Source organism: Lepeophtheirus salmonis, chromosome 5 (assembly GCF_016086655.4).
Source record: "Lepeophtheirus salmonis chromosome 5, UVic_Lsal_1.4, whole genome shotgun sequence".
Classification (NCBI taxonomy): domain Eukaryota; kingdom Metazoa; phylum Arthropoda; class Copepoda; order Siphonostomatoida; family Caligidae; genus Lepeophtheirus; species Lepeophtheirus salmonis.
In genome coordinates this window covers 21,429,173-21,443,914 of record NC_052135.2, presented here as the reverse complement: position 1 = coordinate 21,443,914, position 14,742 = coordinate 21,429,173, and the positions used below count along the sequence as shown (strand labels likewise).

Here is a 14,742-nt window from a genome sequence, read left to right as displayed (position 1 = left end):
ATCTTATATGCATACAGTCGGGAACTATATAACTTTGACTTAAAACTTATTTTTGACTCACAAAACTTATAGACCCTAGTAGGCACGACTTTGAATTACATTACACAGCAACTAGCAGAAGGAGAGAGGTGAGAGAAGTGAGGAATTGGAACTACTTGGAAATACATTTCATTCATGGTCATTTTGATGGATATCTCCTCCGGAGCAATCAGATATGTGGATCCGCCTCCATCCATCATTCCCGATCCTAGGAATATCCAATTCATATGTCCTCTGATCTCAACTCTCAAGGGGAGATATCTTGGCTGAACAAGTGCTTCACTCGTTGGATATCATCTCCTTTAATGGAAGGATCGTTAATTGTGCAAGTACCTCTTAATGTCAAGGTCAATGATAATGACTTCTGATGGGGCAGATCCTCTTCTGATTGGTAAGGAAACAAAAGCGTGCGAGGAGAAGGGAATAAATACTTATGGCATCATTGATTAAATAATAAACATCTTCCTCTATCAAGAACGTTATCAATTCCCGCCTATTATTCAATATTAATATAATATTAGATACTGATAGTCGACAGAGAACTAAATAAAATGCCTAAAATAACGTCTCTTTCTGTCTGGATTTCTGGAAATGGAGGCGCAGGAATTTGGAAATACTTACCGGACGAGAAACCTTCGATTCGAGGGTATCTTGTTCTTTTTTGCCTAATAATGACGTCATTAATTGTCATTTATTAATCACTAATCTATATATTAAATGTGAATGTCTGTCTGTGTGTGTGTATGTCCTTCAATCACGGCTGGATCAATGAATGGATTTTCTTGAAATTTTTCATGCAGGTTTTTATGGCTACAGAAACGGTTTTGGTCTTCAGGGCCATGGCAGCCATAAATTATCATTTTTTAACATTTAGCATGTACAACCTGAGGTCCGGGGTGTATTTTGAATATTAGGAGGGTTCTTTAATGCTTAAGGAAGCAGCGGCGAGAAATTTAAATTGACTCAGGCCCTGGAGTTTGCTTACTCAACCCGTGGGCAGGGGTATATTCTAGCATATTGCAAGGGGTTCTTGGTGCTTACAAATGGGGTGACGGTTCTGTTTAAACTGCCTTGTGGCCCGTTACTTTACCTGTACAACCTGAGGGCCCGTGTGTATTTTGGGATAATAGGAGGTTTCCTTGATGTTCAAGGAAGCGGCTGTGAGACTGCATGTTGGGCGTCTGACCCAGAATTAAGCAACTAATTCCTCATTGTATGAAAGGAGAGTGCCTATATATTATTAAATTAATACACTATACATAAGGCCAACATTAGAATAATTCTTTAAATTTTGCAGTTTTTTTATTTGTTTTGTATTAAGCAGGCGAGTTCTTATTTAATTTTAATTTCTTAATGTCCGAGGCAATGCGGAGCAGACCTACTATAGTTAGTATATGTATATTATAATATCAATATAAAAATGTCGCTGAAATTAACTTTGTTGCAAAGCAGCTCGCCCAAATAAATTGTTGCTGAAAATAACCTCGCTAAATTGCATGTACCCCGTTTAAAGTTGTGTACTCGCACTATGCAAATTTTTTTTTAATCGCGTCATTTTAGGGATTGGATTTTCGTAGAGAAACATTTCAGTTTTATTATCTGGGCACTCTACAAAAGTCCTATCTCTACACATTTTGTGATGGAGGATGTGTGAAAGAGCTAGCATGATTTACATACTTGTTTTTCTGTTAACTTATTATTTCAAGCGTCATGAGACTCTTTCCTTAGTCTCTCTTTATATTCAATGACTAATATGAGTAAAGGCATTCACATTTGGTTTTTATATTGACTGGACTCCCTGTTAGTATTAAGTTATGGGTGTCTGTATACTCTTACAATTTAAAGCATGTGTGGACTAACGACGCATGAGAAGGGCAGTAGCAAAGGTGCTGGGACGTGTTTGTTAATGTTTTCTCCTCTGTAGTAGTCCTGGCTATAATAGTGGGTTAGTATCGTCAAACAATATTATATTAATATCCATTTAATATCGCGCTACATACCGGACCATATCTCCACAGAATATGTTAGTTTATTTAATATTTACGAATGTACGCACATGAATTAATAAGTTGTAACTATTTATATATTAAACATTATATAGTCAAGTGAGGGCGAAATAGTAAAAATAATAAGAAGAAGAAGAATAAGAGCAAAGTAAGAAAAAGAAGGGAAATTCTGTTTTATACTACTAATAAATACTTTATACTGAATACATACATACATATATAAAAGTGTAAATGATGACGAGCTGTTCCCCAGGTAGAAGTGTGTCGCATCAGGAATGAGTAAGGCGGATCATCGAAGCATAGCGGAAACCCTTTTGGAAGAGGGTTTCCTTCTATCTGCTTTGGAATTTCATACAGAGATCCTGGAGAGAGGCCTTCCTCCTATGACGAATCTCAAGAGCTTCTTTGAAAACCCAAGTAACTTTGAGGAAAATGCTATTCTATCCCTGGATCGATGTGCTAGTCAAGCTACTCTGGATGACTCATCTCTATGGGGAGGAATGTCCACAGAGGATTCCAGGCAGGAGACGGACAATAAACTTGCTGTCCTTGAATTTGAGCTGAGAAAAGCTAGAGAGTCCATTACTACTCTAAAAGAAGAGTTAGCCTCCAAAGAAAGTATCCATACCTCAATTCAGTCGAAATCCACAGAAAACAATCACGTAAGTCATGAACTTTCACATTTATTCATTTATTAATTATTAAATTAAATCATTATATTTTTCTACTTTACAAATAGGATGAACGTACTATTTCCTCTCGAGAACTCACTCTTCTCAATCATCTCATCAATGACTATCTTCTTGAAAACAATTATAAACTAACATCCATCACTTTCTCTGATGAAAATGCTGATATGGATTTCGAAGAATGGGAAGAATCTCTTTATATGAAACCACCGAATCTCTTAAGTCTCTTTCGGGGGTATTACCTTAAGGGCCATTCTCATCTCTTCAAAGATCTTGATGACATGTATGTTGATAAAGCTCTGCAAACTGAGACGGTCGAGATTGATCATACGGACTCTTTTATGCAAACGGATGATGATGAATTCATGGAAATGGAATCTCTTAAAGAAACTATTGAAGCTCAAAACAAAACCATAGATGTACTCAAAGAAAGGTTTTCACACATGTCTGAAGCTCTGCCTTATTCATCATCATCCAAGGAAAATATAGGGATTCAAGGAAACTCTTCTCCCTTTGAAGAAGTTGAAAATGAGGAAGAAGTTACAAGTATCAATGATACGAACGATTGTGATAACCAAGAACTTACTTCTACAACTAAGACTCTCACTTTCCCCCTGAATTATGGTATATATGAACATGTATGCGATAAAATTGGGCTCTGTAATTTTTATAACCAGTCTAAATATGAAGAAGAGTCCGAAGAAGACATTTTTTATTAGGAAGCTCTCTTCCTAAAATCGTTCCAAATGTATTATTAGCTAAGCGAGAGGATTTAATTCCTGTCATAATGTCTGTTATAAAGCATCACCCTGATATAAAAGTTAGGGATCTCCTCCTTGAAATTTTGTTCAATTTAATTAAAAAACCAGATTCGTCTCAAAGAAAAATGATTATTGAGGGATATGTGTCACTTGCTGAAAAATTTGGGCCTTCTCGTTTGGAATCAGAGCTTTTGCCACATTGTTGGGAGCAAATTGATCATAAATATCCGTCCAGACGTACACTAGTAGCTGAAACCTGCGTTACACTTATGCCTTACATCCCACCATCTATTCGCAATTCTTTAGTTCTGAGCATGCTGCAACAGTTGGCACTTGATGATAAGGATGTTAATGTTCGAATAGCTGCCATTAAAGGAGTATCTTCGCTTCTCCTTTTTATGAATGAGGCTGAGGTCGATAAATTTAATACAATTTGGAAAATAACGACTTCTTGTCTAAAGGACACGAATGAACAAATCATTAAGACAACACAGGAGTCTCTTCTTCTTGTCTCTGCATTTTGGTGTTTTACACTTGGACAAGATGTAGAGACCTTGCTTGGATCAGATCCTATAGAGGACTTGCTTAGAAATGTCATAGACCTTCATGATGAAGCATCTTCTTTTTGGAAAGGGATTTATTTTAAGGTTAAGACAGTACTCCTTTTACTCCCTATTGTGATATCTACTGTATTTAGAAATACGTCTGTAGAACCTCATGAATGTCTTGATTTGAAACAAAGAAATGATGAAGATGTATTTATAGTCTTAGGTGAAAAACAGTTGCTTCATATTCAGGAGCTTATTTCTGGAGGATATTGTCAAGACTCTTCTCTGTTTCAATGGTTCTCGTCCAACATTATTGAAGGAATTGTTCGAGTATCTGCACAGATACCTGTAAATCCTCTAACTGAAGGAGTCGTGGAACTTCTGATACTAATCATTAAAGACATTGCTAATTATGTTGGGTCCTCACTTGTCGAAGATATACTTAAACCCTCATTTGGGTCCTATTTTCGACCGGATCTCCCTCTTACATCACCTTTATATTCTTCATCTCTTCTCCCATTATTTTTACTGGGTCTTTCATCTAATATTATGACCGATTTGAAACAGTGGATCTCATTTTATGTGAAAAAATCTGTTCATTCCTCGTCGATTGACTTTGTAGTGAATGAAGTCATTGAAAATAGGCCGGACTTACGTAGTAGTTTTCTAGAAATTATATGGGATTTCCTTGTAAGTGATGATCCCTCATTTAGATCTAGGGGTGGGACTTATATCAATGAAGTTATATTGAAAGCAAAACTGGACTACGATTTCTTCAACGTTAAATTACTTCCAGCCCTCGTGACTCTTGCGTCAGATCCTGAATTATCAGTGAGGCGCTCAGCAATAGCAGGTCTTGGCTCAGCAGCTGTTCACGACTTAACTGTTTGTAATCCAGAGCTTTCTGAAAAGATACTTTTGCAATTTATTTCACTGGTTGATGGCCAAAAGGATGAAGAAAGTCTTCAAAAATTAATTCTTCAATTAGGATATATCATACCCATCTCTTCTCCAAAACTTAGAGATCAAGTATTATTGAATAAATTGGGAGAACTGACTACCGTGGTCATTAATGAGAGATTTAATACTTGCATTGAAGTTACTTTAGAATCATACCGCAATATTTTAAACAATTTAATCCTACCAAAATCTATTCTTCGATCCCATATTCTTCCTTATCTTCGTAATCTTAGTGAAATCGTGTCTGAACAGTCACAGAAAGACTCTGTTTCATATATACTGAAAAATGTCGAGACTATGGCTCAAGAGTCAAATATATTATCTCCATCCTCCAATAGTTCGATTGAAAAATTACCCTCATCTCCTTCTATGGAAGAAGTTAAGCAAAAAATGGGAAAATTATTTGCCAAACCCTCATGGAAAAAGTAGGTAATGTCATTCGAAGACATCCTTTACATACAGAAAATAAAGGAATATATCATTTGTCAGAGCTCAAAAGCATCCGACTATTTTTTTAGCATACATGTTACTATGTTTATTGCTTTTTTATTGTAGTTAATCATTGTCACAATTTTTACTCTATTTTTATTTCTCACAAAAAATATATAGACATGTATACATATATCTCTAATGAAATACAATTTCTAACGCGTAATAATAAGAATTGTTTCTTACTTATTAATTATTGTTAGTGCGTTGGGTCCTTATTAGCTATTTAAAGTTAAATATAGTAGACTGAAATTCAATAGAGCGTACAAAAACTATTTAGTATGAAGTGTTTAAAATTCCTTGTTGAATGTTTTTAATACAATTTCATGTTTTAGGTCTAAGGGTGATCATTTTCATCTTAGTGACCTTACTAAGATTGTAAAGTAGGACATCATTATATTAAGAAAATTTTATAACTTAGTGTTAATATTCTAAATAAAATATTACTTTTAACCCATAAATAACTTTCGCTCGAGGAAGCTCGTGTATATTCCTGCAGTTGACAGTGGGAACAGGGAGGAGAATGTTCGTGCAGATATTCTGTAACCACAATAATCCCCCCACAACCTAAATAACAGCATTTATGTAGTGAATCCCAGCGTGGTCTTTCTACTCAGTATAAAAATTATAACTCATATATTATGCGCCCTTGACTAATAGGGATAACTCATGAGCAAGGTTGTGCCCCATCGATCCAGCAGTTCCGTTTTTTGAACCGTTAGAACCGGAACCGTCAAAATTGAACCGAAACAGCAATATATTGCTTATCGGTTTCGGTTCTTGTGCTTTTGTTGCTATATAGAATATATAAAAAAATACAATATATATTATAAAAAATAAATTAGCTTTAATCAATAAGTCAATTTTCTCTTTTTTTTTGCGTATCTCGAAAGCCTCATACCTATATAACCAAATGCCAGGAATGAAAATATATAAAAAAGTTGAGATCTTGGTTGAAGAAGACACTGGAGGGAAGATAATCCGATGTAGGTTAAAGATCGGAAATGAATACTTTAATTTTTGGTTTCTTTTTTAACATACATGTCCTTGGTCCACTAATTTATTTTTATTTTTGAACTTTGCACTTATTCTAAAGGCATTATGAATACAGTCTTGGGTATGCAATTATGGCTAACTCAAATTAACTGTCAATACATACAACCTAGTGAAAAAAGTACTTCATAATTCGAACCAACCCGAAAATCAAGAGATTGACAAGATATAAAGCAGTGGTGCTCAAACTTTTTTTATAATCTCAAAAAAAAGTCTAAACCAGATGTTTCTAACTTTTCAAGCTATCCTCACCTGTTGAGTCGTTGCTCCAAAAGCCGTAAAGGATTTCATTTGCAGGGCCATAATTACCAACAGAGGTGGTCAAAAGTGTTGTTAGACTTTCGTATCATTTATTTCCAGCAAGGAGGGGAAGCTGTGAATAAAACTTATTTCGGCATTGACTTTTCACGAAGGCCAGAGTAGATTATAGGACATTTGATGGGGATAAATGATGGCCAGTGAAGCGGGGTGGTGGAATTTATCCTGCCTTGAAGGCAAGCAGTTCACCTGTACAACCAAAGGATCAGTTTGTATTATGGAATTCGATGGGGTTCACCAGCTTAGGAAAACAGTGGCGGTTGAATTTAAACACATTCATCATTCAAGTGTTTTATTGTCTGAATATAATATAAATTGGACACAACTATATTGCTCAAGATAATTTTACTTCACAATCATATTACCCACAATCATTCTGTCTCACAATCATATTACCCACAATCATTCTGTCTCACGATCATATTACCCACAATCATTTTGTCTCACAATCAAAATGTAAACGATGATTTTACCACCATCATTTTGTCTGCAACGTTTTTACTACAATCATATTAAAGTGAACCATTAAAAAAAAGACAGGACACGTATTCACTGCTAATTTTTGTATCCCCTCTTGACTTTGACTATCAAAAGTGAAAAGGAAAAATAGATTCAATTATATTTAAAACCTTATTAAATATTCGTGTGTACTCATCAAAGTCGGAGAGTAACCTTGAGGATCTGTTGCCGAGTTATAATTATAAGTCCTTGTTGGACTCAGAGCAGAATTGGGATAAATATTGGAGTAATTCTTGGCAATGTCCTGTTTATTTCCTTTTTCCTTGACCCTTGTCACGGCTAATTGTAGCTCATCTCCTCCAAAACATTCTTCAAATTATCAGAATTACCAAGTTCATTTTTTTTAGCATGCCCATTATACACACGATTTTCATCACTAATTATATGGATAAGCTGAGTCACTGAATACTCAATAATGCAATTGTGTTTTTACTGCTTGACAACAATTTTCGTCAAATTTACAAATTTAATATTCCAAAATTTCACAACATAAAATTTTGTAATACCCCTAATGTATAAAGGAATGCTAACTATCTTAGACAATTTTGAGTAAAAGTTCATCTCAATTGATATATCGGGGCACTTTAAATATATTAAATTATTTTCAATAAAGGTTAAATAAATTAGGATAATCTACATGCTGACTTACTCGAATAAATTAATCCAATAAATATATAAGAACGCAAACCCTATTTAAGAGATTATAATAAAACTCTTCAAATTATGACATTTGATAAGAAAATTTAATTTGTTAAATAGCTTCAAATTTAATAGATTTTTTTTTAGCAAATTAAAAGATCTTTTATTTTGAATATTAATACCCCTATGTATGATAGCAAAAAAAAAAAATACGATAGTAATAAATAGAACATGATGTATTTAAAAAACAAAACAAAAAAACAATTAATATAAATTATTGACCAGATAATAATTGTCTTATACATAACTCGCGATTCAATAACATTTAACATTCAGCATATAAAATAATTATTGAAAATATTAACTATAGCTAAAAATCTGCATTAGATAAGTCCTTCATATAGTCTGGACCTTCATCCATACTATAGTCTCCATCTCTATTGTTCTTATTCAAAATTCCACCTTCCTTTCCCATGAGCCAGTAAGTGTCCACCATCCCTTTTGGTTTTATATTCATCATTCCACGGTGTTCTGTTCGGAAGCCTCCCAAAGAATCAAGAAGTAATTTGCATTCTAAACTTATATGAATTTTCATAGCTACAAGTAAATTGTATAATAAAATCTATTTATAAAATTTATAATATTTTAATTTACGTTCACACTGTATATTGAGTTGGTGTGCCACGTAAACTGAATCACCAAATAACCGATAGCGTGGCATTTTGTTTCTGACAGTGAGAACACCTCCTATGGCAGGGCCGGAATGTATACCAATTCTAACTAAAAGCCTTTCCTAATTGAAAAAATAATCAGATTAGTATTATATGTCGGAAAGGGATGAAAAATAAGAATTCGTTGTTTACTTTAGGTGAATGAGGAATAACAAACATGGATGATCCTCCAATTAAATCTATTGCTAGGGTAGATAATTCGTAAGCGGGATACTCTGAAGAAGCCATTTTCCCCGGTTTAGATGGAATACCAGATACAATCATGTAGGAGTCATTTATATTGTTGACTTTATACACATCATATTTGTCTATCCGTGAATCAAACATCTTATACAGTGAATTTAAAAGGATGACAATCTTTGGAAAGATAATCAAATAAACTTCTGCATTTCATAAATATTTAATTTGAATGAAAAAAAATGTAATGTTGGAATTTAGGTTTTTTTTTTGTTTTGTCAATAAATTCTTATGAAATGCATAGTTCAATCAAAAATACTTCAATAGGACTACTTGTTTGAACCATGGACGTAAAGTCTTGAATATCACTATAAAGAACGGATACAGACTCCATTTTTTCAGGCATAGACCTTTTTTTACTTTGAATAGTGGATGCAACTTCTTTTGGAAGCATCTAACAAAAAAAAGGGAAAATTTAAAAATGATAATACTCTGTGTAAGTATTCAAGTTGTAAATACTTGAAAGAGCAAATCATCGGCCTTCTTTCGTTCCATTTTCAATTCAAATGCCTTTTTAGAAAGAGAAAAAGAGAATATTTGAATTGTAGCTGTTGCATTTCGAACTAGGAAAATGATAGTGGGACTAATGATAAGCACAATGATGAGAACTGCAACACCAAGCGCTTGTTGATGATTAGCAGAGGTAAGCTCCTCTTCCACGATCCTTTTAATTTCCTCTCTCAAATCTTTAATAACAACCCTGAGTGCCTCCGTATAGCCATATGTTGCCTGGTAGAAACGTAGGGCCTCATTTGTATTCGGCTTCTGAGGCCGTTGCTCAAGTACATCCCTCCTTGATTTCTCTAGCGCATTATAATGATCACCTTGAGTCTTGATTGTACTTGACTCTTGTTTGACCGTTGGAACATAATTCTTGGACTGATCTAAGTATTCGTCTCCCAACGTAAAATGCCGTATAAATTGAATATAATTATCTCTTGTTATTCTTCCTTGACCATAGTAACGAATTCCATAGGCAACTGCAATACCATAGTTTTCGATACATCTTAGTAAATTAGCATAGGCAATTAAATATCTCCAAACAGCACTACTATTCGTAGTTTTGATACCAGTCGATAAATGCTGTAGAAAAACAGCATCTGCTCGATTATACCAATTTAGAATGGAGTTAATATCTTCTTCTTCTTGAGAAATTCTTTGTCTAAAATCCCCATGTCGAATTTGGAAGCGAAGCTTGGATTTAAACATATTTTCGTTGGACTTACTTACCTTCATTTCTGGCCATGGCATTTTCTCTAGAGCTTCATCGGTGATTTGAAATCTTTCTGAGAGATTAAATCCTAGTGTCTGTTTACCGTACGTAAATATGTAAAAAGCTACTTCGGATCTCTCTCTTTGCATATTTGTAATGAATTTTTCGATATGAGTTGCTCCATCAACTTTGGCTCCACTTCTTTGGACTTCAGCTTGGTATCGGAGTAGATCACTTAGTCCAATCGCATTTTGGATTATTAGAGCACTAATGGGAAGAAAGGGTAAAAGAAGCATATGAACCATGTAGAGGCGTTGCCCTGTTTTTGTAACTGGATTGATTTGACAAAAGCCTGCTTGAAGAGAAGACCCACATGATCTGTTTTTTGAGTTGGGATCCTTGCTGTTATATGTATTATGACTATTTTGAGGATTTGTTGATGTTTGATCATCATCCTTTACGGTACTTTTTCTTCGTGGTGACGAAGTATTTTCGATATTTGCTTCATGGTCCGTCGGCGTGACCTTCGTCATCACGAATAATGTTAAAATAGCTTAAGATTCCTCTTTGACTCTCGACTGTTATATCATCATCCTCTATTATTATTGGATTATTAGATTAAAGGATTTTTAATCTTGGATTAAAATTATACGCTTAAATCATTATATGAACGATTCAAACTCTTATTAGAAAATAAGTAATTATTAATGTAATTCAAATCCATCTATTCATAAAAGTTAAAATAATTCATATTCATAATTTGATCAAATTCCCGGAGGAAAAATTTCAAAATTTTATAATTTGAAATTGAAAAAAACTATGCTCTCCCCCTTTAAAAAATATTATATATATATATATATAATCCCGCGGACGCCCCTGTATCATGTGTGTATAATATATACATTTGGGTTAATATTTTCTTACTTATTATCTGACAGTAAAATATCACTTATAACTTTAGTTTTATGTTATTCTACTTCAAAACGAAAAACATCCTCATTAAATTTTCATATAGGTATATGTAGATTGTAGACTCAAATTTGAGTCAATTTTGAACATCTTAATTTTGTTCTAGGAGAAGAAAGTCAGGAACAAAAATTAGTCCATATAATTATGACTGAATAATCAATCAAAAAGATAGAGCATGGGCTGAAAAGTCCCGAGTTTCAAACATAAATGGCGCTATTTTTATTCGCCTCATTTTCAGTGAGTAACACCCTTCAAAAGACAGCTGTCAAAATTCTATGACAATTTGTTCTTTAGTTTGTGAGTTATTTTGCTAAGTGATACGCTACTTTTGTTATTTCCAAAACAATGAATCAAAAACCGTTTCCTGTTTAAATTTTACATTTCTTCGTGATGAAAAAAAATACTGTTCAAGCTAAGCAATGGCTTGAATAGTATAATACTAAAGACAATTGAGATTAATTCAAGAAAAGAGATGAACTTTTGTGAGCTATTTAATCTCCATTGATAGTAACAGTGGATACGATAGAGAAATATGAGAGTACCCACCATCTTAAGAGATAGCTATGATTCATCAATAAATATTCCTTTCTTTCTATCTATAGAACTTCGTCCATTTATTCAAGCCTCAATTAAGGCAAGTACTATGATTCATTCACGTGTAATTAGGATATCCCATTTCTATCCATCATTTGATATCATTGTTACTCGGTGTGTGAAGTGAAAAATGGTCTGGAGGATATAAAATAATATTGTAAAATAAAAATATACAATAATAATTTAAATATTTAAGTTTTTAGTATTCTGAAATACACATAATAACTACCATTTTTTTTATGTAACGTGATTATCATTCTCTAATTGAGTAGGTCTGTAAAATTATAAAATATAATATTTTTTGAATAATAGTAAGCACATCATTCTTACACAAATCCTTAAATGGAGGGAACAATCATTATTTATTTATCTTTATTGAACATCCCTTTAGTTCATTATCCATCCGTATCCCTCTAAGGTCAAGAACTAATTCATGAATTGATTTAAGTCTATATTATATTTATTCATGTGAGGCTTGAAAGATCACGATACAAACCGAAATTAGCTCTACCATTTCTTCGTGAGTCAGTCCTTGGTCACACAAAAGTATACAATGATGGTTAAACTTATTTCCGATCGTCATCCAAAATATTAAACGATGATGAAAGCCAGTCGAACCTTGTTTAGGAGTCCTTAAAAAATAAAGAGGCAAGGAGACGAATATATGGATTCCTCTTGGCAAACGAACGTTGTTCATGAATACATGAGATAGATTCACAAATGAAAAGTCGTTTAGTCGAATAATTAATTAGATCATTATACCTATAATCTTTTATCAAATCAAACAGTTTTCTTTGCTACATAGATATACGATGATGTTTGTTATGAATATTATGTATATTATGATTGTTTATGTGAACATATGTATTTTCTGAAAAGACATGCACTCTCCATGTATATAGTGCTCCTTGGATCAGACTAATGCCAAGTGAGATGAATCCAAGAAAAGAGATGCACCTTTGTAAGTTATTTAATCCCGTTGTTAGTAAAAGTAGATACGTTAGAGAAATAAGAGACTACCCATCATCTTCGCACAAGAGCTTTGAATTATGCTATACTTATTCCAAAAGTAAAGAGAAATAATGTAGAAGAATAAATCAAACTTAAAGATCTAAAATTATATTCAAAATTTAAAAAAAAACCTAGAATGATTAATCCAAGATTAAACTATTAAATGTTTGATTCGTTGACAAAAGTTTTTTCTTTCTTTAAAGTTTTCAGCTTTTAAACTTTGGCATCTATTCTTAAGCAAAAGAACACCTTAAGAAGATACCCTCTCAACAGTAGCTGAGGAAAACAGTATATAAATTAGCAAGTAACATTTGTGTCTGTTTAGATCTTATAGCAATTCTGCCAAATATTTGAATAACAATTTAAATTGATAGAATTCACATTGCCATTAAGTGCTAATGGGTAATGGTTCCCCAACAGTGGGTTTTGAGGCAAGTTCAAGCGTTCCACACGATTTGTGACAACCATACATTATTTATTGCAATAGCTTACCCAAATAATCGGTTTAATTAAAATAGGTATGTAAAGAAATGATTATTTACCTTTTGGTATGCTTTGCATACCAAAAGTTTGGGAAACACTGTCATATGGGACATATTAGTACGAGGTTTCATGTACTATCATCCAGTTAAGCCTGATAATTAGTTTGATATTAAACACAGAGTTCTCAAGTTTTTGAACTTATGCTTCCATGAAATTTTGAGATCTTATTTCAAGTTACTAAATAAAAATATAAGAAAATCGTATTTTAGTTGGGAAAATTCGATAACAAAACAGTAAGATTTATCTTCCAACATAATCTCCACACACAAAAAGCTGGTTGTGTTACAGAGGGAACTGATGTGTGAATCTTAGAGTGGCCATCTTGAGACATATCTTCAACCGTCTTTTATTACAATCTGTAAAAATACTCTTTAACTCTCAAATATTTTGATGTTATCTCATAAGATGAAAAATGGAAAAAAATAGTAATATAGATTTTATAAATTAGCAAAATTCGAGCAATTTTATCGCTGTTCTAAAATGGCGAGCGTGCTCCTGCTCTCGATTGTTATTTGAAACAATGAGCGTGCTCCTGCTCAAATTTTTTGAGTAGACTCACTAATGCTTTGAACATATATCATGTTACCATATAGTTATGTCATCAATTTCAAACTCAAAAACTGACTGAAATCTCTGTTTTAACTCTTTGAGGCCATAAATGAGCTGCTGTGCCCCAAGGCATGTTTAATTTTTCCGTAACAGCTTCCCTACGCATCAAGGAACCCTCCTAATATTCCAAACTACACACCAGCCCACAGGTTGTACATGTGAGGTGGTTTAAACTCTACTGCCGACGCATTTATAAGCACCAAAGACCCCTTCTAATATGCTATAATACATCAGGCACATGGGTTGTGTATATGAGCTGCTGTGTCCCAAAATAGGGTAAATTATGCCGCTGCCGCTTCCCTGAGCATCACGGAACCCTTTTGATATCCTATATACACCCCGTACGTTAGGTTGTACAGGGAATTGCATGACCAATAAGCACATTAAACTCTACAAATCAATAGATTTTAAGCACCAAGGACATCTTCTAATATGCTATGATACACCCCGTCTTGCGGGTTGTGCTCAATCAATCCCTTAAAATTGGATATGTATAATACTTCATTATTCCAATAAATGATAAGGATTACAAGTAAAATACATACCTTATATTTCTATCTATATACATTTTTATTTAATACCATTCATCACATAAAACTTGTACAAAAAGTACAAAGTACTTGCGTAGAAGAAGATGGTGCATAACGCGTGAGCTGGGGATGTGTAATAGCATATTACAAACGGTCCTTGGTGCTTAAAAACGAGACGGAGGTAGAGTTTAAGCTAACTTGGGATCCATGACTTCATCTGTACAAGCTGAGGGCTTGGCTGTATTTTTGGATTTCTGGATGCTCAAGGAAGGGGTGGCTGAAGA

General features: G+C 33.7%; 2 protein-coding genes across 2 annotated transcripts; one reads left to right on the top strand and one right to left on the bottom strand.

Moving 5' to 3' along the window:
• Positions 1–2,223: 2,223 nt before the first annotated feature.
• Positions 2,224–5,658, top strand: LOC121117891 (RAB11-binding protein RELCH homolog). Its single transcript, XM_040712408.2, is given in 3 exon segments — positions 2,224–2,707; positions 2,785–3,435; positions 3,438–5,658. Coding segments are annotated over 3 exon segments (3,033 nt in total). The 5' UTR covers positions 2,224–2,320; the 3' UTR covers positions 5,433–5,658.
• Positions 5,659–8,242: 2,584 nt separating this feature from the next.
• Positions 8,243–10,800, bottom strand: LOC121118606 (uncharacterized). The gene is made up of 5 exons (XM_040713181.2): positions 9,449–10,800; positions 9,249–9,383; positions 8,885–9,109; positions 8,676–8,814; positions 8,243–8,618 (listed from the first exon to the last, which is right to left on the bottom strand). The coding sequence occupies exons 1-5, from the start codon at positions 10,733–10,735 to the stop codon at positions 8,392–8,394; spliced, it is 2,013 nt and encodes a 670-aa protein (XP_040569115.1). The 5' UTR covers positions 10,736–10,800; the 3' UTR covers positions 8,243–8,391.
• Between the last annotated feature and the right edge of the window lie 3,942 nt (positions 10,801–14,742).